The following is a 19,944-nucleotide window of genomic DNA, read 5'->3' on the forward strand; positions in this document are numbered from 1 at the left end:
TCCCAACGACCTGCCCCCCAGCCCCACACTCCCCTCCTATTTATCACTCTGCCCCCTCCCCGCCTCACATTCCTGATAAAGGGTTTATGCCCGACATGTCAATCTTTTGCTCCTTGGATGCTGCCTGACCTGCTGTGCTTTTCCAGTGCCACACTTTTCGACTCTGACCTCCAGCATCTGCAGTTCTCACTTTCTCTCGACCTGGATAATGGAATTACATTGGATTGTTCTCTCAGAAAAATAATGGATCTCATTCTGTGCTGCAAGTTTCTATGATTCTACTCTGAATCACCTTTCTACACACAGGTATGAATCACAAAAACTCATTCTCTTTAACCAAGTACAAATTGAAGTAACTCAATATATTTCCATATGAGACAAAAGCTTCAAATGAATGTCAGGAGAAAGTAGTGACGCAAGCATGTTCCAGTTAATACAGCTTTTGGATACACACCAGCAATCTGTGATTATATTCATGTCATGCCTCAGGTGTCACATAGACTCTGGTTTATTCTTTGGACAAGTGTTTTCTATACAGTACAGGACACACACTCATCAAACAATATCCTGCTCTTTATGAGGTCACAGTTCATCAGCCAAGGGCCTGAGCTCTATAACAGGTCACAGTTCATGAGCTGAAAAATTTGTTGCTGGAAAAGCGCAGCAGGTCAGGCAGCGTCCAAGGAGCAGGAGAATCGACGTTTCGGGCATAAGCCCTTCTTCAGTCCTCACGTTCTCACAGTTTATTAGCCCAGGACCTGATCTTCATATGGTCACTGTTCACATTCAAATATTGGTTTCTGCTGAATGTTAAGTTATAGCCTTCTAGTTCCCCTATGGACATGTAAACGTTGGTTTCACGTCGTTGATCACCGCTGGCCAAATAGTTTCAGTTTTCAGCATATACTCCGTCATATACAATTCCATGTCACCACTGCAACTTTTGACTAACATATTTCCAGTTACATTGAGACTGTGAAGAAAGGATCCGCGTCTAACCTGGCTGCCCTAACACTGGAGTAATCAGTTTTCAGAGGATCAGAATGCACTTGTTCAGCTGGACAGATGTTGACAGGAAATAACATTGAGATGAGTCACCGAAGAGTGACATAATGGGAAAACAAGCATCACCTCCAGAGTCCAGTCAACCAGAGAGGCACATCTCATCAGAATGGTGATGGGTTGCTCAGTGCTGAGCTCAAACATCTCCTTCCCTCACCAGTGCATCAAAATAACTGCTCAGGTTCTGCACTTCACTAGGCCTGTATAGGGCTGAGCTGTTTGTCTTTCCTACTCTTCATCCCCGAGTCAGCCTGGGTCTTGTAGAGGCCTGAGGCCTAGAAACTAACAGAGAAAGGCTGCTTTTCTTCGGGTGGCACTTTCACCCTCCGTCCAGTTAGCTAATACTGGATTCCATGAATCCTTTAGACATTTGACAGTGTCGAGTCTAAGGAAGAAAGAAAAACCAAAAACAAAATTAACAATTAAATCAGTAAAGAACATTTTTTTAAAAAAAAGGTGCAGCTTAAACAGAATTTATCACCAGACAGAATGTGTTCACAGTCACCGACATCTCTGTTCATTCACACAGCCCATCATCTCTGAGAAAATCTAAAGTTGGTGCAGTGGGGGTTACTGCATGAATATGGATTGCCAGAAAGAGAACAAAGCCTCAAATATTGTCAGAGCAGAGTCAGAAAGAGGACAGGTCTACATAGTGGATAATATTGTACACAGTAAACAATGCTAGTGCCGAGATAGGTAGTGCTTCACCTACCTGTGTCAGATATCAGCATTCTGTCTCCACTTCAGGCTTCCTTTGTCTGAATTTATCAGGTTTTCCAGATTCTGTTCAACTATTTGTATAGTTTTGCCTAGAAACAGAAACTCAATGAAAATATAGCTAAAACACATTCACGGTCACTCTCAGTCTAGATAGAGAGGGATTCAATCCCAGTTAGAGTCCAGCTCACAATATGAGATGAAACTACTGAGTTATAACATGCCTTTTGGATGGTTGACATATTTCTCTTTAGATGTAGTGGAGTCATGGACTGCACTGTTCTGACCACACACCTGAGGAAACGAACAAGTAGACAACTTCAACACGGAGTAAAGCTGGAGAGGTTGGTGACAGGAATTCGGTGTCTGCGTTTCATATCTCTTGATGGGCAATTACTATTCTCTGACAGTGAAGGAGATTCAGTGCTCTTATACATATTGACAGACAGCCAGTAGTTTGTGTAAAACAAAACTTCAATAGACTAAGCTGCAGATTTACTCATAACTTTGCTCACCCATTTCTCCTGTACAATCTTTAAGAGTAGCACTCAATTCCGATATATTCAGAGATCCTAGAACAGATTTCCAATTAGCAAGGCCTTCTGGGAAGAGAAAAGAACCAAGGTTAGCAACATCAGCAGCTTTAGGCAGGTCATAGAATTCAGTAGTGACCAACTGGCAGGCTTAAAAGTAGATAAATCTCCAGGGCTAGATGAAATGTATCCCAAGTTGATGAGTGAGGTAAGGGAGAAAATAGCAGGCTTGCAAAAATTTTTGTAGTCTCTTTGGTCACAGGAGGGTCACTGTAGGACTGGAGGACACCAATATGGTACTGCTACTCAAAAAGGGAACAAGGGATAAACCAGTAAAGTACAGGCCAGTCAGTCCAAACTTGGTGGTTTAGAAACTATTGGAAGGAATTCTGAGGGACAAAATTAATCTGTATTGAGAGGCAGGAATTAGTCAAGAACAGACAGCATGGTTTTGTTCAGGAGTTGGTCACTTTTGCGAAGAGGTAACTAGGTGTTGAGGGCAATGCATTGATATGGTCTACTTGGACTTGTGTAAAGCTTTGGACAAGGTCCCGCATGGAAACTGATAGGGAAATTAAGAACCCATGAGATCCAAGGAAATTGAATCTACAATTGGCTGCATTGCAGAAAGCAGAGGGTGATAATTAAGGGGAGTTTTCCGATTAGAGGTCTGTGTGCTGTGGGGTCGCACATGGGTCAGTGTTCGGGCCCTTGCCGTTTGTGGTTTATATAAATGATTTAAATTTGAATGTAGGAGGATTGATCAGTACATTTGCAGAGGACACAAAAACTGGTGGAATGGCAAAAACGTGAGAAGGATAGCCTTATATTACACGAGGATATAGACAAGTTGATCAGTGGCAAATGAAATTTTATTCTGATTGTGTGAGACATGCACTTCACCAGGACAAACACGGCAAGGGGATACAAAATGAACAGTAGAATCCTGATAATCAGTTGGACTCTGGTGTGCAATTACGCCGGTCCCAAAAGGTGTCAGAACAAGGGTATAAGTGGTTAAGGAGGCATAGAGTTTAAGAGCAGGGAGGTTACAGAAAATGTTGGTTTGGCTACAGCTAAGGTATTGCACGCAATTCTGGAGTCCACATTATGGAGGGACATGATTGTCAGTCATAGAATCACAGAAACAGTCCCTTCATCCAACTCGTTAATGCCAATCAGGTTACCTAAACTGAGCTACTTGCATTCGGCCCATACCTTTCCTATGTATGTACCTGTCCAAATGTCTTTTAAATACTGTAATTGTACCTGCCACAACCACTTCTTTGTCAATTCATTTCATCTATGCACCAGCCCCTGTGTGAAAATGTTGCTCCTCAGGTCCCTTTTAAATCCTTCCTTTCTCAACTTAAACTTATGTCCTCTAGTTTTGGAGTCCCCTACCCTGGGGAAAATACATTGGCTATTCACCCTATCTATGCTCCTCATGGCTTTATAAATCTCAAATAAAGTCACCCCTCAGCCCCCCGGTTCCATAGAAAAAAGTCTCAGCCTAATAAAGCAAAACTCCCAGTCTCAGCAATACTCCTGTTAATTTTTTTTTCACCTGCTTGAAAAACCATAGTTTGATTAGAGATAGTCAGCATGGCTTTGTGAGGGGCAAGTCATGCCTCACAAACCTTACTGAATTCTTTGAGGATATGATAAACACACTGATGAAGGTAGAGCAGTGGATGTGGTGTACATGCATTTTAGAAAATCATTTCATAAGGTTCCCCATGGTAGACTTTCAGAAAGTAAGGAGGCATGGGTTACATGGAAATTTGGCTGTCTGGATACAGAATTGGTTGGTCAATAGAAGACAGAGGGTTGTAGTAGATGGACAGTATTCAGCCTGGAGCTCTGAGACCAGTGGTGTTCCACAGGGATCTGTTCTGGGATTGCTGATCTTTGTGATTTTTATAAATGACTTGAATGAGGAAATGGAAGAGTGGGTTAGTAAGTTTGCTGATGACATGAAGGTTGGTGGAATTGGATTGTGTGAAGGTTGCAACTGGATACTGATCGGATGCAGTACTGGGCTGGTAAGTGGCAGATGGGAGTTCAACCTGGAAAAGTGTGAAGTGATTCACTTTGGAAGGTCAAATTTTATTACAGAATACAAGTCAAAGGCAGGATTCTTGGCAGTGTGGAGGAATGGAGAGATCTTGGGATCCAGGTCCATAAATCCCTCAAAGTTGCCGCCCAAGCTGATAGGAATATTAAGAAGGCGTATGTTGTCTTGGCTTTCATTAGCAAGGAGATTAAGTTTAAGAGCCGGGAGGTTATCTTATAGTTCTATAGAGCCCTGGTTCTGGTTGCCTCATTATAGGAAGGATGTGGAAGCTTGAGAGAGGGTGCAGAGGAGATTTTCCAGGATGCAGTCTGGATTGGAGGGCAGGACTTATGAAGGCAGGTTGAGGGAGCTCAGGCTTTTCTCATTGGAGCGAAGAAGGATGACTTGATAGAGGTGTACAAGATGATAAAAGGCATAGATAGAGTGAATAGTCAGACTTTTTCCCAGGGTAGAAATGGCTATCACAAGGGTGCATCATTTTAAGGTAATTGGAGGAAGGTTTAGGGGACATGTCAGAGGTCAGTTCTTTACACAAAGCATAGTGGGTGCGTGGAATGCAAATGGTGATAGTAGAGTCAGATATATTAAAGGACATTTAAGTGACTCTTGGATAGCTTAGTTTGATCTTAGAGTAGAATAAAAGGTTGACACAACATCGAGGTGCTGTACTTTTGAAGGCACAGTGGCTCAGTGGTTAGCACTGCTGCCTCACAGCGCCAAGGACACAAGCTCAATTCCAGCCTCGGGCAACTGTCTGTAGAGTTCGCACATTGAACAAAGAACAAAGAAAATTTACAGCCCAGGAACAGGCCCTTCGGCCCTCCAAGCCTGAGCTGATCCAAATGTACTGTCTAAACCTGTCGGTCAATTCCTAAGCATTTGTATCCCTCTGCTCCCCACCTACTCATGCATCTGTCCAGACGTATCTTAAATGAATCTACCGTGCCTGCCTCTACCACTTCTGCTGGCAACACATTCCAAACACTGGATTAGTGGTGCTGGAAGAGCACAGCAGTTCAGGCAGCATCCAACGAGCAGCGAAATCAACGTTTCGGGCAAAAGCCCTTCATCAGGAATAAAGGCAGTGAGCCTGCAGCATGGAGAGATAAGCTAGAGGAGGGTGGGGGTGGGGAGAGAGTAGCATAGAGTACAATGGGTGAGTGGGGGAGGAGATGAAGGTGATAGGTCAAAGAGAAGAGGGTGGAGTGGATAGGTGGAAAAGAAGATAGGCAGGTCAGACAAGTCAAGGAGACAGTAAGTGAGCTGAAAGTTTGAAACTAGGATGAGGTGGGGGAAGGGGAAATGAGGAAGCTGTTGAAGTCCACATTGATGCCCTGGGGTTGAAGTGTTCCGAGGCGGAAGATGAGGCGTTCTTCCTCCAGGCGTCTGGTGGTGAGGGAGCGGCGGTGAAGGAGGCCCAGGACCTCCATGTCCTCGGCAGAGTGGGAGGGGGAGTTGAAATGTTGGGCTACGAGGCGGTTTGGTTGATTGGTGCGGGTGTCTCGGAGATGTTCCCTAAAGCGCTCTGCTAGGAGGCGCCCAGTCTCCCCAATGTAGAGGAGACCACATCGGGAGCAACGGATACAATAAATGATATTGGTGGATGTGCAGGTGAAACTTTGATGGATGTGGAAGGCTCCTTTAGGGCCTTGGATAGAGGTGAGGGAGGAGGTGTGGGCACAGGTTTTACAGTTCCTGCGGTGGCAGGGGAAAGTGCCAGAATGGGAGGGTGGGTCGTAGGGGGGGTGTCGACCTGACCAGGTAGTCACGGAGGGAACGGTCTTTGCGGAAGGCGGAAAGAGGTGGGGAGGGAAATATATCCCTGGTGGTGGGGTCTTTTTGGAGGTGGCGGAAATGTCGGTGGATGATTTGGTTGATGCGAAGGTTTGTAGGGTGGAAGGTGAGCACCAGGGGCGTTCTGTCCTTGTTACGGTTGGAGGGGTGGGGTCTGAGGGCGGAGGTGCGGAATGTGGACGAGATGCGTTGGAGGGCATCTTTAACCACATGGGAAGGGAAATTGCGGTCTCTAAAGAAGGAGGCCATCTGGTGTGTCCTATGGTGGAACTGGTCCTCCTGGGAGCAGATACGGCGGAGGCGGAGAAATTGGGAATACGGGATGGCATTTTTGCAAGAGATAGGGTGGGAAGAGGTGTAATCCAGGTAGCTATGGGAGTCAGTGGGTTTGTAAAAAATGTCAGTGTCAAGTCGGTCGTCACTAATGGAGATGGAGAGGTCCAGGAAGGGGAGCGAGGTGTCAGAGATAGTCCAGGTAAATTTAAGGTCAGGGTGGAATGTGTTGGTGAAGTTGATGAATTGCTCAACCTCCTCGCGGGAGCACGAGGTGGCGCCAATGCAGTCATCAATGTAGCGGAGGAAGAGGTGGGGAGTGGTGCCGGTGTAATTACGGAAGATCAACTGTTCTACATAGCCAACAAAGAGACAGGCATAGCTGGGGCCCATACGTGTGCCCATGGCTACGCCTTTGGTCTGGAGGAAGTGGGAGGATTCAAAGGAGAAATTGTTAAGGGTGAGGACCAGTTTGGCCAAACGAATGAGAGTGTCAGTGGAAGGGTACTGTTGGGGACGTTTGGAGAGGAAAAAACGGAGGGCTTGGAGGCCCTGGTCATGGCGAATGGAGGTGTAGAGGGATTGGATATCCATGGTGAAGATAAGGCGTTGGGGGCCGGGGAAACTGAAGTCTTGGAGGAGGTGGAGGGCGTGGGTGGTGTCTCGAACGTATGTGGGGAGTTCCTGGACTAGGGGGGATAGGACAGTGTCGAGGTAGGTAGAGATGAGTTCAGTGGGGCAGGAGCATGCTGAGACAATGGGTCGGCCAGGGTGGTCAGGCTTGTGGATCTTGGGAAGGAGGTAGAACCGGGCAGTGCGGGGTTCCCGGACTATGAGGTTGGAAGCTGTGGGTGGGAGATCTCCTGAGATGATGAGGTTCTGTATGGTCTGGGAGATGATGGTTTGGTGATGGGGGGTGGGGTCATGGTCGAGGGAGCAGTAGGAAGAGGTGTCCTCGAGTTGGCGTTTGGCTTCAGCGGTGTAGAGGTCAGTGCGCCAGACTACCACTGCGCCCCCTTTATCTGCTGGCTTGATGGTGAGGTTGGGATTGGAGCAGAGGGATTGGAGGGCTGCGCGTTGTGAGGGTGAGAGGTTGATTTTAACACATTCCAAATGCCCACCAGCCTCTGTGTGAAGTACTTGCCGTGTGTATCCCCCTTAAATTTTCCACCTCTCACCTTGAAAACGTGACCTCTTGTTATTGAGTCCTTCACCCTGGGGAAAAAGCTTGTCGCTATCCACCCTGTCTATACCCTTCATGATTTTGTAAACCTCAATAAGGTCACCCCTCAATCTCCTTTTTTCTAATGAAAATAAACCTATCCTACTCAACCTCTCTTCATAGCTAGCACCTTCTGAGGCAACATCCTCGTAAACCTTCTCTGCACCCTCTCCAAAGCATCCACATCCTTTTGGTAATGTGGCGACCAGAACTGTACACAGTATTCTAAATGCGGCCGAACCAATGTCTTGTACAATTTTAACATGACCAGCCAGCTCTTATACTCAATACCCCGTTCAATGAAGGCAAGCATACTATATGCCTTCTTGACCACTCTATCCATGTGTGCAGCAACATTCAGGGTACAATGGACCTGCACTCCAAGATCTCTCTGCCCGTCAACTTTTCCCAAGGCTCTTCCGTTCATTGTATAATTCACTCTAGAATTAAATGCATCACCTCACATTTGTCTGGATTGAAAACCATCTGCCACTTTTCCACCCAACTCTCTAGTCTATCTATATCCTCCTGTATTCTCTGAGAGTCCCTTATGCTTTCTACTACTCCACCAATCTTCGTGTCACCTGCAAACTTGCTGATCATACCAACAGTGCCCTCTTCCAAACAACAGTGGCCCCAACACTGACCCCTGTGGAACACCACTGGTCACCTTTCTCCATTTCAAGAAACTCCCTTCAACCAGTACTCTCTGTCTCCTGTTGCTCAACCAGTTCTTTATCCACCTAGCTAGAACACCCTGCACACCATGTGACTTCACTTTCCCCATTAGTCTACCTTATCAAACGCCTTACTAAAGTCCATGTATGACATCAACAGCCCTTCCTTCATCTATCAACTTGGTCACTTCCTCGAAGAACTCTATTAAGTTGGTAAGGCACGATCTCCCCCGCACAAAACCATGTTGCCTATCACTGATAAGCCCATTCTTTTCCAAATATAAATAGATCCTATCCCTCAGAACCCTCTCCAGCAACTTCCCCACCACCGATGTCAGGCTCACTGGTCTGTAGTTACCCAGAATATCCCTAGTACCCTTCTTGTACAGGGGGAACAACATGAGCAACCTTCCAGTCCTCCGGCACTTCACCTGTATTTAAGGATGCCACAAAGATATCTGTCAGGGTCCCAGCTATTTCTCTCTCGCCTCCCTCAGCTACCTGGGATAGATCACATCTGGTTCTGGGGAATTGTCCACCTTAATAACCTCTAGCCGACTCAACACATCTTCCCTACTTATTCCATCAGGATCCAGACTAATCAAACTTCCATCTCTAATCTCAAGATTCATCACGTTCCTCTCCTCAGTGAACACTGATGCAAAGTAATCAGAATCTCACCCTTTCTCTCAGGTTCGACACACAGCGTTCCTTCATTATCCTTTAGTGGATCAATCCTTTCTCTAGTTACCAACTTGCTTCTTATATAAGAATAAAATACTTTGGGATTCTCCTTAATTCTGCTTGCTAAAGCTATTTCATGACCCCTTTTAGCCCACTTGATTCCTCGTTTAAGACTTGTCCAACTCTTCCGATAATCCTCCAGGGCCCATTCTGTTCTTAGCTGCCTAGACCTTATGTACGCTTTCCTTTTCCTCTTGGCTAGTCATACAATTTCTCCTGTCATCCACAGTTCACAAATCTTGCCCTTCCTATCCTGCACTATCTTTGAAAGCTTCCCACATCTCAAATGTGGACTTCCCTTCAAATAGCTGTGTCAAATCCACATTTCTGAGGTCCTGCCTAATTTTGATATAATTGGCCTTGGCCCAGTTTAGTACTCGTCCCTTCGGACCACTCTTTTTTTTAATCTACAAGTATTCTAAAACTTACAGAATTGTGGTCACTGTTCCCAAAGAAATCCCCCACTGCAATTCTACCTCCTGTCCTGGCTCGTTCCCCAGTACCAGGTCCAATATGGCCCCTTCCCTCGTCAGACTATTGATATACTGCTCTAGGAAACTCTCCTGGCCTCTTCTTACAAATGCTACCCCATCCAGACCTCTGACGCTAAGCGTACCCCAGTCAATGTTGGGAAAATTAAAATCTCCCATCACCACTACACTATTTCCTCTACATCTTTCCATAATCTGTTTACCTATTTGTTCTTCTACCTCACGTTCACTGTTAGGAGGCCTGTAATACAGCCCTAACAATGTAACTGCACCCTTATTTCTCAGCTCCACCCATAATGCCTCACTACCCAAGACCTCCATAGTGTCCTCCTTTAGCACAGCCGTGATATCATCCCTGACCAGCAATGCAACTCCACCCCCCCCTCTTTTACTTCTCTCCCTGTCCTGTCTGAAGCGTCTATGTCTTGGAACATTTAGTTGCCAATCATCATGCCCTTCCTTCAACCAAGCCTCTGTGATTGCAATAACGTCATACTCCCAAGCACTAATCAAAGCCCTAAGTTCATTTGCCTTACACACTATAGTCCTTCCATTAAAGTAGATGCATTTCAGGCCACCAGTTCTGCGTGGGTTTCCTTTGGGTGGTCTGGTTTCCTCCCACAATCCAAAGATGTGCAGATTAGGTGATGCTGCCCGAACTGCTGTGCTTTTCCAGCACCACGAATCCAGAATCTGGTTTCCAGCATCTGCAGTCATTGTTTTTACCAGCTTAGGTGAATTGGCCATGCTAAATTGCCCATAGTATTTAGGAATGTGTAGGTTAGGTGCATTTGTCAGGGGCAAATGTAGAGTAATAGTGTAGGGGAATGGGTCTGGGTAGGTTACTCTTCGGAGGGTCGGTGTGGACTTGTTGGGCCAAAGGGCCTGTTTCCACACCATTGGGATTGTATTCTATGCTCCTTCCTAGTTTAATAATATCCTTCCTATAGCATGGTGACCAGAATTATATGCAGTACTCCAAATCTGGACTTTCTAAATGTACGTAGATAATGTCTCTCAGAATCCCCTCCAATAACTTACCCACCACTGACGTCAGGCTCACCACTCTGTGGTTCCCTGGCTTTTCCTTACAGCCTATCTTAAGTAATGACACAACATTAAGTATCCTCCAGTCTTCCGCACCTGAGCCATGCTGTTGATGATCCAAATATCTCTGCCAGTATTCGTTTAGGATGTCAACCATTTCCTGTGGTTCCAAAATATGGATGGCCTGATTGATCTTTAAGGGGCCCTATTGTCTCCATAGTTACTCTTTTGCCCTTAATATACTTGTAGAATTTCTTTGGATTCTCCTTTACTCTATGTGCCAAAGCTAGCTCACGTCCTCTTTTTGCCTTCCAGATCCTTCATAAGTGATTTCCGACATCGTCTATATTCCTCAAGGTATTCACTTGATCCCAGCTGCCTATACCTGACATATGCCTCCTTCTTTTTCTTGACCAGAGTCTCACTATCTCTAGTCATCCAGTGTTCCTTACTCCTTCCAGTCTTGCCCTTCACAGTAACAGAAACATGCCGGCCCTGAACCCATGTTATCTCACTTTTGAAAGCATTACATTTGCTGGATGTCCCTTAACTCCAAACAGCCTCCCCCAATTAACTTTTGAAAATTCCTGTGTAATACTATCAAGACTGGCCTTTCACCAATTTAGAACTTAAACTTGTGGACCAGACCTATCCTTTTCCATACTATTTTAAAACTAATAATGTTATGATCACTGGTCCCAAAGTGTTTCTCCACTAACACCTCAGTCACTTGCCCTGCCTTATTTCCCAAGAGATTGAGTTTTGCCCCTTCTGTACATATTGATTGAGAAATTTTGCCTGAACTCACATAACAAATTTCCCCCATCCAAGCCCTTAACACTATGGCAGTCCCAGTCTTTGTTGGGAAAGTTAAAATCCCCTATTATTACAACTCTATTATTCTCACAGCTACCTGCAATCTCCCTATATATATATGCTGCTCAATTTCCCATTGATTATTATGGGACCCATAGCATATTTCCACCGAAGTAATCACACCCTTTTTATTTCTTAGTTCCATTCATATAGCCTCACTGATGATCCCTCAGAAATATCCTGAGTACTATTATGATGTTTTCCCTAATCAAAAACACCATTCCCCGTCCTCTCTAATTAAGCTACCAGACCTATCGCTCCCTCAGCGATGTTTCTGTAACAGTCACGATACTCCAGTATCATGCAACTCATCACTTTTTCTACCTAAGTCATGGTACTGATGTCTACAATGGCCTCTGGCTGCTCACACTTCCCTTTGAAAAATTTGCTGCAAATACTTAAAAACATCATTGGCATTGGCATTGGCACCAGGGAGGCAATACACCATCTAGAGTCTTGCTCGTGGCCACTGAAATGCCTGTCTGTGCCTCTGATTAGAGAGTGCCCCATCACAGTTACTGAAGAGGATTAGTTATGAAGAGAGATTGGACAGACTGGGATTGTTTTCCTTAGAGCAGAAGAGATTGAGAGTCATAGAGTCGTAGAGACGTACAGCACAGAAACAGACCCTGCAGTCCAACTCGACCAGATATTCTAATCCAATCTAGTCCCACCTTCCAGCACCCGGCCCACATCCCTCCAAACCCTTCCTAATCATATAATCATAGTCAAAGTGAAGAAAAATAAGATTACAAAAGTGCTAAATACAGTTGGATTCTGTAAATGAATGCAAAATGAATGAATTTAAATGAAGGAATAACTTTAATACATCTTGGATTTTTCTCATTAAAGAAACATGCTAAGGAATGACAAATGATAAAAGCCCAGGCTTTTAATCTTCATGCAATTATTGTTACAACGGGCAGCAACTTGATAATCTGAAAGCATTTCTATTCTACATACCATTACATCTGCTTCACGTGTTGCATAGCGTAGATTAGGATCCATTACAGATTTCACTTGTTTGGAATGCAGGAACAGCAGAAATACCAGGAAACAAAAATACAGCATGCTGAGACCAAAAACGAGAGGGACATGATTGACGTGTATAAATTAATGAGGGACACAGAAAGGACAGACAGGAAGAAAATACTTCCCCTTGATGGAAGGATCAATGACTTGGAGGGGTAGACTCAAGGTAAGGGACAGAAGTTTAGAGGAAAACCTTTTACAATCTGGAACTCACTGCCTGCAAGGGTAGTACAGGCAGAAACGCTGATAACATTTAAGAGTATTTAGCTGTGCATTTGCAATGCAACGGCATATAAAACAATGGGCCAATTGCTGGAAAATGGGATTAGGATAGTTGGACACTGTTTTTGATCAACTCAGATCTTTTTCCATACTGTAGATCTGTACAATCCCACCTGAATACTGAATAGCCAAGATGTATCTTGATTATCCAATGGACACTAACACTTTCTAAGTACTGTCCCTCTTGCATGTAGAACTTCCAAAATACTGCCCTGTGTCCTCAGCACTAGCCTCCCAGCAGTACTGCCCTGCCGAAAGTACTATTTCCCTCACTACTACCTTTCTGACAGTAGTGTTCCCTCATCGCCTCAACAACAGTCCCATTCCCCCTCAAAACAATCCAGCACTCCCCTCAGTATTTATTGTAGTTTCTGTCTCTATTTGTAGTTAAGTTCTAATGGGGCATGAATTCACCACCATCAGACTCAAATGACTCAAGTCTACTGAAGGAATATTTTTTCTTAAGTTCAATATTTTAGCTTCTATCCTTCAAAACTTGGAAAATTAAATGATTGAAGGACAAGATCAGGAGTTGTTACGATCCTTCAATAACAAGTTGTAGATATCAGTCATTCAGAGATCTCCAAGAGATCCAGGTGAATGCAGGCTTGTTAAATTGACCAATGGTTATTGGTGGAGGGGGAAGGTGTGGAAGATGTAATCAGCTAGGCTTATTACTCAGTGCAGTCATATGAGGAAACAGGTGGATCTGAATTATTATGGTACATTCTGCTGTCACTTACCACGTGTTTTCACACAAGGCGACAGCACCCTTGACACTGTTCTCCAAGACAGAACCTTCAGTTTGTCTGGTTCACTAAGATTGTACAGTAGCACATTAGTTACCATGAAGGTTGCCAGTGTAGTAATCGAGGTCAAAAAATGCACCCTCTAACTGATTCTTTACTAACCTTCCTTTACACTGCTTGGTTGTTTCTTTAGGTCTGCCTTCCTCCTCTGTGCCACTCCATCTTTAAATCGGGCCGATAGTTCACACTGGCAAGCCCTGACAAAGGATAAAGTGGTGAGTAACTGCTCCCCAAGTTGAGATGATCATGATTCAAGGGTCAACACAAGGAACTCAGCCTAAATAAGTCAACACCAAGACATTCACCAAACATCAACAACTTTGGCTCATACACCCCAATTTCTCGTTGTCCAAGAACATTAAGGGTCAGTCTTTCCAGTCCACGACGATGCTATAATCAGACTGTTGCGCACACAGTCCATGGTAGTCACTCCATTTTACACATAATCCATCACACATTCAACCCATTACATATGTAGTCCATTAGAAATTCCATATTATTGATGACTCATATTACTGACTCACTTGATTTGTTCAAGGATGATCGCTAATTCTCGACAGACTCTATGTGTATCTTCAATCTGTTTCTGTTGTTGTTTCCAGGCAATTTTATCCTCCATTAAAAATCCTTCAACCACAGCTCTCAGCTCCTGTTCCTGTGACACTCGTCCCTTCAGCAATTCCACTTCCTCACACTTCTGATGAAAGAACCACAATACTTCAGAGGCTGAAATTAGACATACTTCAGGCTATCCAGTGCTAAAGCCTTCACATATTAAAAATAATAGCAAGGGAGGTCAGCAGTCTTATGGTCCATCCCATCACTAACAGAGTTTGGCCAGTGAACATTTTTTAAGAATTATCCTGTACAGATGTGTTCATATGAACACACTCCTCAATACTGAGCATTGTGGAGGGATCTTTACTGTCTTTCGCAATCTTTTGGGATGAGCTGATGATCCAGTGTCAGTGAACTAATAATCCAGAAAATAGTGGCAACTGATGGTATTTAATTCAAATTCATTCATCAGAAATTGAAATCTAGTCTCAGTAATGGCAATTGTGACAACTATCATCAACTGTTGCAAAAAGAAACATTGATTCACTAATGTTCTTCAGGGAAGGATATCTGTCATCCTTACCTGGAATGCCCTCTTGTTGACTCTTAACTGTTCTCTGAAATGGTCTAGCTATCCACTCAGTTGGGGATGGGTAACAAATGCTGGACCTGCCAGCTATGCCCACATGCTATGAAAGATGTTTTAAAAATCTAATCCCTGCTATACCTAGCCTGGGAGTGTTTGACTACACTGTGAAGAAATCTATTCCCAAACTTTTCTGTGCCTGTGCAGGAGAGTTGATGAGACATTACAGTCAAAATGTTACCCTGTAAGAAACCTATCCTGTACCTGCCCTGATGCAACAGCGCAGAGTAAATTTTACTCTGTACCCAGCCAGTCTTGTACCTGTCATGCCTGCCCTGCAAGTGTTTGATGGGAATAGTTTTCATTTGTATTTAAAATTTGATGGGAACAAAGCTTTATTTTGCATTTAACCTGTAAGGTACCTGCCCTGAGAAGAACAGTGTAGACAGAATTTTGCTTTTTATCTAATTTAAGCTGTTTTCACCCAGAAAATCAATGCCTAATTAATTAATTTCTTGCAGATAGAGTTCAATTGCTTTCAGTCACATGGAATAAATTGCACCTTATGAAGTTGAATGGCCATTTCCTGCATTTCTGTCTCCAGACGGTCAGCATAGACCTGTTCTAAGGTGTTACTCAGAGGCAGGGCGTTACTGTGCCAGCGGGCAATCGCAGCTGTCATCTTCCTCTTAGGTCCAAACAACCTGCAAAGGCACCAGCAATAAGTTACACTGTGCTGGAGCTTTGTCACTGACTTCAACCCACCTCCCACTCTCTTACTTTAACCCCCCTCAACTGTTGTCACCTCACCAGTCCCTCCTAGCTCCCCTCTCTACCCAGTTACAATACAATGAGTTCAGTTTGCTGTACATCTTGGTTCTACCTGTTCATGTGACACCTACTCACGTAATGCCTACTTCTTTCAGATCAGCTTCTGTCAGAGTCAGGAATATTCGCAAGTCCACGTCCTGCTCCTCAAGGATGTGCAGATACTTCAAGCAACCGATCTGTTCTAGAAACTCTGGCAAGTCCTGTAAGCAGAGGGAACATTGACAATAACACAGGAAAAGAAGGGGATAATGTGCAACAAGAGAAGACATAGGGAAGAAACTTCCAACCTTTTGAAATCATTCCACAGTGATGAGGGAGGGAATGGCTGAGTTTTGATCGCTCATAGGTATCGTTGTGTTGATGGTTGTTTTAAGTAATACTGCCATAACAGTACCTCTAGTGGCCATGGGAGATGTTCAGAGGACCTTGGTGACAGGTGTCTCATTCTTAACACCTGTAAACAGGTGTGATTATATGTTAACTTAATAGATAATCATAGAAGACACAGTGCATCACTATATGATGTTTTGACCTCACAAAAGGACCGAAGAAAGCCCATCTCCACCAACTGTTAATTTCAGCAAGGACCAAACTGTACCTTTGGCCCTTGATATTCCACCACCACCTTATTTGGAATCTGTGTCTGTGAACTGGGAATTGTGTAAATGTCTCTGCCTCCTGAGTGGGTGCTCTCTGTGCTCCGGCTATGACCTCTGCGAATCCTCTGTTTCCTGATAGAGGATTTACTGGACTGATCCGAATCCTTAAAAAAAACACAAGTCTGATTTGTAAAGATTACAAGCAGCACAGCTGTCAATATACCATTCAGAAATCCGATCCCACTGCCCACATCCTAAAAGCCTGATTCCAATGCCCCGCACCCTGAACACCAACTCCCACTGCCCTTTACTAACTCCAGAAGATAAACTTAGAATTATTTGCGACAGAACACTTTAAAGTTGTACACTTAACTATGTTGCTGCCTCAGCTGCACTCCATGCAGCCTATTCAAATACATAAACCAGAGAGATTATTTGTAAATCCAAACTCCTCAATGAATGTAACTTTCACTTGTCCCAATGCTCCACTTCACAACTTATTCAACCCTAAATTCTCCTGTGCAGCACCCCATTTTCCATCTATTTGCTCCACACTCACTTGGTGCTGGCCTCACTTACTCCATACCCTCTGTTTATCTTTTGTGGCAGTGCCGTTCCCCAAATGCAAATGCTGTTCTCCTGTTATGAGAGTCTCTCACACACTGGATAAGTGATTTGCATGAGCATTTTGGGAGCCTAACTGAGAAGGAAATGACTCAGGGCTGTCAAAGGATTTAAGCATGTTCACTTATTGGACATAACCTGAAATCTTCATAAATAGACAGTATCTTTGTGCACCCTCTCTCACCTCATTACTCTCCAGGGATCCCTCACGACTAACACCCAATGGCTTTGCCAGCCCTTCACCACTGCTGTCGCTGCTCTTGCGAGTGGTCACAGTATCAGTGATACAGAAAGGATTTTCCTCTACAGAGGAGAAAGACTGTCAGTCATTGTTAAGAAAACCTAAAAATCTGAAATAAAAAAAACAGAAAATAATCAGCAGGTCAGGAAGCATCAAAGAAGAGAGATATAATTAACTTTTCAGGTCAATGTCTATGATGACGAAAGGTGACAGACCTGAAATGTTAACTTTGCTTCTCTCTCTGCAAATGCTGCCTGGCATACTAAGAATTTTCAGCATTTTCTGAACCATGAAGTCACTTACTTTGCAGACAAGAGCAAAAGTAAAACCAGTACTGATACACAGATGACAGTGTGGTTAAGAGAGAGGGGGAAAACTGATTAATAGTTCAAGTAGAGATCTTAATCAAAGATTTGTAACCATAAGCTCCTTTTAGAGCTGTTAAGAGTCTTGTTCTATTAGGTCACACAGTTCAGCCTTTGGAAGCGGAGACAAAACTGTAAAAGTATAACAGCATCGCAAAAAGGAACATGCCTATGTTATTTGCACACACATGTATAGAGTCATGCGCACACTCACTGACACATGCAAACAAGTCATTCGCACACTCACTCAACTCATAATCATGCTCTAAATCACACACGTGCTTATGATCACATGCTAATGATTTCTTCCACACATTTATGCTTCTGCTTGTTCACACACACATAACCATTTGTCAGGAAGTAGCCTAGGCCCTCAGAAACTAGTGAACAGTTAGAGGGAGCAGTTGCACCTACCTCTACTGCTGTTGCTCTCTATGTCCTGCTCATTAATTGGGGAGGTGACATCACGATTCCGGATATCCTCTTCATCTTCATCCTGGCTGTTCTTGAATGTGACATACCCTTGTGGCGGGACAGATTCTGAAAAGACAGCGAATATGAAAACATAAGGAGAAGAAAATGTGAGAATGGGGTAAGAAAAAATAAAACCTCCTGCTGTGGATTGAGTAACACAGGATTCTCCTCTCAATAATTGTTCTCAAACTTTGTTGGTTGACTAACTCCTTTTCCAATAGATTAGTAATCATGGACCCTGTCCACATAAACTAAAATACAACAGTCAGAATATATAAGTGCCATATGTAAAGAATGTATTAATGTTTTCAGGAAAGCAAGTATTTATATATAAGTATTAGTGAGATGGTTGCACCAGCTTCCCACTGCTTCTCTACTTGACAGAAACCCAGAGGGGATAGCAACATGGGGAGAAGAGCATGAAAAAAGCACCAAAAGAGCAGGAAGAATGGGAAGCTGAGAGGACTGTTGCCCAAGAAGAGTGCAGGACCACAGGACAAGAACAGAAAAAGGCCTCTAGCCATTGCCAATTCACTTAGACTTGACCATGGTGCTTTCATGTTATTTCGAAGGCCCAATAAAAATGCTCTACTGGCCCCTGTTTAAGAACTACTGCTTTAAAGTACAATCTACTAATCCCAAACTCACCCAATGTTAAGAAGGAATCTTACCCTCTGCACCTCCCAAGCAAAGATCAGTCATAGCTTACTGGATAGCACTCTCTCTCATCTCAGAGTCAAGAAGTTATGAATTCCAGTCTCATTCCAGAGACTTCAGCATAAAATCTAAGTTAACACTTCCAACATTGTTTGGTTGAAACATTAAACAAAAGATTCGCCACAACCAACCATCTCACAATATAGTTCTCTCCCCTTCTAAAGATAATAAAACTGTTTATACCATACTGCTGTGGCCATCCCCTGGTTTGATGGCTTGTGATGTGGGCTAGTGCTTGTGGTCCATCATGAATACTGGGCCCCTTGTTTCTTCGGGAATGTGGATGACGACTGTGTGGGTGATGTGGTTGGAATGAACAGGATTCATCAGAGGAGCTGAAATCTTCGTCTATTCCTGTAGGGAGATAAAGCAGCTTTATGCCAGTTCTTCCACGCACTGCTCAGCAACTTCTTACTTTGCTGCCAAGCAACCCAGGTGATTGGCTGATAGAAGATAAGACTGGATTGCTTTCTGTCACCCTGTGCCACTCTCTTTTGTCGCCAAAAGTAAATATATAGACATTACTTGACCAATCTTGAAATATACATGTTCAAATTCTAGTACACACAATATGAATTAGGAGCAGGAGTAAGTCACTTGCCCCACAAGGCTGCTCCACCACTCAATAAGATAGCCGATTTGATCATTTTACACTCCCACTTATCCCCAATAACCTTTTAACCCTTACTCAACAAGAGTCTATCTACATCTGCTTAAGAATATTCAAAGAAGACTCTACTTCCACTGATTTCAAGGAAGAGAATTCCAAAGACTCACATCCTACCTCATCTCTATCTTATACAGGTGATCCCTTATTTTTAAAGTGATCCCCAATTATTGATTCTCTCATAAAACATCCTTTCCATATCTATCCCATAAAGAACCCTCAGGACCTTAAAAGTTTCAATCAAGTCAACTCTTGCTCTTCTAAGTTCCAATAGATAGAAGCCTATTCCGTCCACCCTTTTCTTAAGACAAGCACACCATTCCAGGTATTATACTGGTCAACCTTCTCTGAACTGCTTCTGAAACATACTTCCTTCAATAAGGACATCAATCACAAACTCACCATTTAAGGGGAAGGTGGTGATGTTTGTTATTGTCACTGACCTAGAAATCCCAAAGTCTTAGGCTAATGTCCTGGGAACATGAGTTCAAATCCCAGAAATTTTAATTCAGTTAATATAATGCTAATCAGGAAACCATTATGTTCTGAAGGAGGGTCACTGTACCCGAAATGGTAACCCTGCTTTCCCTCCACAGATGCTGCCAGATCCACTGAGTTTTCTCAACAATTTCTGTTTTTATTA

At 43.7% G+C, this 19,944-nt stretch overlaps 1 protein-coding gene across 4 annotated transcripts in view; it reads right to left on the minus strand.

Moving 5' to 3' along the window:
* Positions 1-309: 309 nt before the first annotated feature.
* Positions 310-19,944, minus strand: part of anks3 (ankyrin repeat and sterile alpha motif domain containing 3) — a 37,155-nt gene continuing 17,520 nt past the window's right edge. For all 4 annotated transcript variants that reach the window (XM_072559644.1, XM_072559643.1, XM_072559642.1 and 1 more), the window contains exons 7-17: positions 18,818-18,988; positions 17,858-17,983; positions 17,022-17,140; positions 16,213-16,377; positions 15,690-15,814; positions 15,346-15,487; positions 14,164-14,336; positions 13,742-13,836; positions 2,298-2,384; positions 1,778-1,874; positions 310-1,447 (exon numbers count right to left, since the gene is read on the minus strand). In XM_072559644.1, coding sequence (XP_072415745.1) covers positions 1,783-1,874; positions 2,298-2,384; positions 13,742-13,836; positions 14,164-14,336; positions 15,346-15,487; positions 15,690-15,814; positions 16,213-16,377; positions 17,022-17,140; positions 17,858-17,983; positions 18,818-18,988 — 1,295 coding nt within the window. In that variant the 3' untranslated portion in view covers positions 310-1,447; positions 1,778-1,782. The remainder of the gene's footprint in view (positions 1,448-1,777; positions 1,875-2,297; positions 2,385-13,741; positions 13,837-14,163; positions 14,337-15,345; positions 15,488-15,689; positions 15,815-16,212; positions 16,378-17,021; positions 17,141-17,857; positions 17,984-18,817; positions 18,989-19,944) is intronic.

The sequence above is a fragment of the Chiloscyllium punctatum genome, chromosome 40 (assembly GCF_047496795.1).
Source record: "Chiloscyllium punctatum isolate Juve2018m chromosome 40, sChiPun1.3, whole genome shotgun sequence".
Classification (NCBI taxonomy): Eukaryota; Metazoa; Chordata; class Chondrichthyes; order Orectolobiformes; family Hemiscylliidae; genus Chiloscyllium; species Chiloscyllium punctatum.